Raw genomic sequence first — 1,985 nt, 5'->3', positions numbered from 1 at the left:
AAATGATCCAAACTAAACCTCACACCGCTTCAATTTTATGCTCCCAGCCACCGCTTTCTGCTGACGAGCTGGCTACTCCATTTCATCTGGATGCGCTCCGCCCGATGAAGATCATTAGTCAGATTAAAAGAATAACCCGAACAGCACACATGCTACTAAATATTTATGTTTAAATAGCAGTAAGCAGAAAATTCTCATAAATAACAGAAATAAAGGCTTGAACACAAGTACACACACGCGCAGACAGACAGACAGACAGACAGACAGACAGACAGATAGATAGATAGATAGATAGATAGATAGATAGATAGATAGATAGATAGATAGATAGATAGATAGATAGATAGATAGATAGATAGATAGATAGAGATCCTTGCAAATGTATCTCTATATGCAGAGAACCATTCATCTATTTTTTACATATACATTTTTGATATTCTGTTTCTCAGGAAAGGCAAAGTTTATGTAATGTTTAATGTTTTTTTGGTTCTTCCATTGTGTTCTCTCAGGAAGTATATATAGGCATATAGAGTCTTTCGAATGAATAAAAACATTTTTTGACCTGGCATGGAAAAGCGAACATGAGGACAGCAGAAAGAGTAATAGTGGAGCTCATTAACATTTTTTATTTAATCTCGGCTCTGTGCAGTTCGTGCACAGATTGAGCTTTTCTAATCCACTAGCCATTATGCACAACGTTTACATCCCGAACAACAGACGTAACTAGACAATGCACGCAACACCTGAAGTTATTATGTCTAATCAGTGAAAGCGGGTGCTCGTTCTTCTTAGTCACGAAATATATTGATTGCTAACAAGAAGAGATAAAAATGCGTTTAAATTCGTCCTGAATGGTTATTAGAAGTTTGGATTGTGCTTCATATTATTTGTTTAGGTAGATAATCACTCTCTACTCGGCCTCTAAAAAAGAGTTCGCAATTTTACAAAGACAAGTGTAAAACCAAGTCTGTAAGATAAGGAATCGTGACATCGACATAAAAATAACCAATAAAATGTTAAAACGTGAAAAGAAAAATAGAAATTTAAAATAAATAAATTAAAAAATAAATCTAGTGAAATTTAAAGTAGATGTATATTGACTTTTTTTTTTAGCTAGAGTTAAATGAGATCAAACGTAAAAGCGCTGACAGATATCTTCGTATATTTTGATTTTAGTTTGCGGTCTGCGTGGAGGCGGATCCATCCCCAGCAGAACTTGCGGTAAGCGCAGCAGGAGGAGGGCTTCAGTTTTTCCCCTCGGAACAGAACAGGCTGAAGTGCTGCATCACGGCCATCACTCTGAACCTCTTGGATTTCTTTCGTCCTTCTTGACTGGGAGAGCTAAAGTTGGACAAAAGTTTATTATTATTATTATTATTATTATTATTTATTTATTTATTTATTTATTTATTTTTTTATTTTTTTTTTTTTTCAGTGGGCTTGTTTTGCAGTTGATTTCAGGCTTCAGGAACATTAGAAGGACTTGGGCAGACCCGGATCTGACCGTTTATGGAAACTGCAACAAGTGCGCGGTGTGCAGTGAGGCGCGAGGTGATCAGCAAAGCCCACTTTGCTGCGGATGGGAACATGCTGATCGATGTTAAAAAAGAAGATCGACTAGACACTGATGCCAGTCCTCTGCGCTGTTTGATTGGTGAGTTCACATGATTCTTTGCTTTGGAGTTAGTTACACCTCTCAGATAAATTAGCACAGAGAAGAAAGCTCCCGCCCAACAACTGTTTCATTTTGCAGCCTGTCAATTATTATTATTATTATTATTATTATTATTATTATTATTATTATTATTATTATTATTATTATTATTATTATATATTTTTATGTCCATCACCATAAAAATAACCATAAAAAATGCTTTCTCGTTTAAGCATTTTTTGTGGTGATTTGGATAGAGAAAACAGTAATTTAAAACTCATTCAGTTTCATAATGGGAAAAGTGCATATGATGATAGACATAAAAAAATAT

The 1,985-nt window shown here is 34.9% G+C and overlaps 1 protein-coding gene across 1 annotated transcript in view; it reads left to right on the top strand.

Annotated features, from left to right (window-relative positions):
- Nucleotides 1–1,111: 1,111 nt before the first annotated feature.
- The window catches only part of LOC106940599 (LIM homeobox transcription factor 1-beta.1-like), a gene marked incomplete at its 3' end in the record, with an annotated part of 8,192 nt that continues 7,318 nt past the window's right edge, over nt 1,112–1,985 (top strand). The window contains exons 1-2 of the mRNA XM_015023379.1: nt 1,112–1,346; nt 1,436–1,654. Of these exons, the coding sequence (XP_014878865.1) occupies nt 1,510–1,654 (145 nt within the window). The remainder of the gene's footprint in view (nt 1,347–1,435; nt 1,655–1,985) is intronic.

Source organism: Poecilia latipinna, unplaced genomic scaffold (assembly GCF_001443285.1).
Source record: "Poecilia latipinna isolate Pla-1442-1.1 unplaced genomic scaffold, P_latipinna-1.0 Scaffold3292, whole genome shotgun sequence".
NCBI lineage: Eukaryota > Metazoa > Chordata > Actinopteri > Cyprinodontiformes > Poeciliidae > Poecilia > Poecilia latipinna.
The sequence above is the reverse complement of the archived record's forward strand: the minus strand, read 5'-3'. Positions and strand labels throughout refer to the sequence as shown.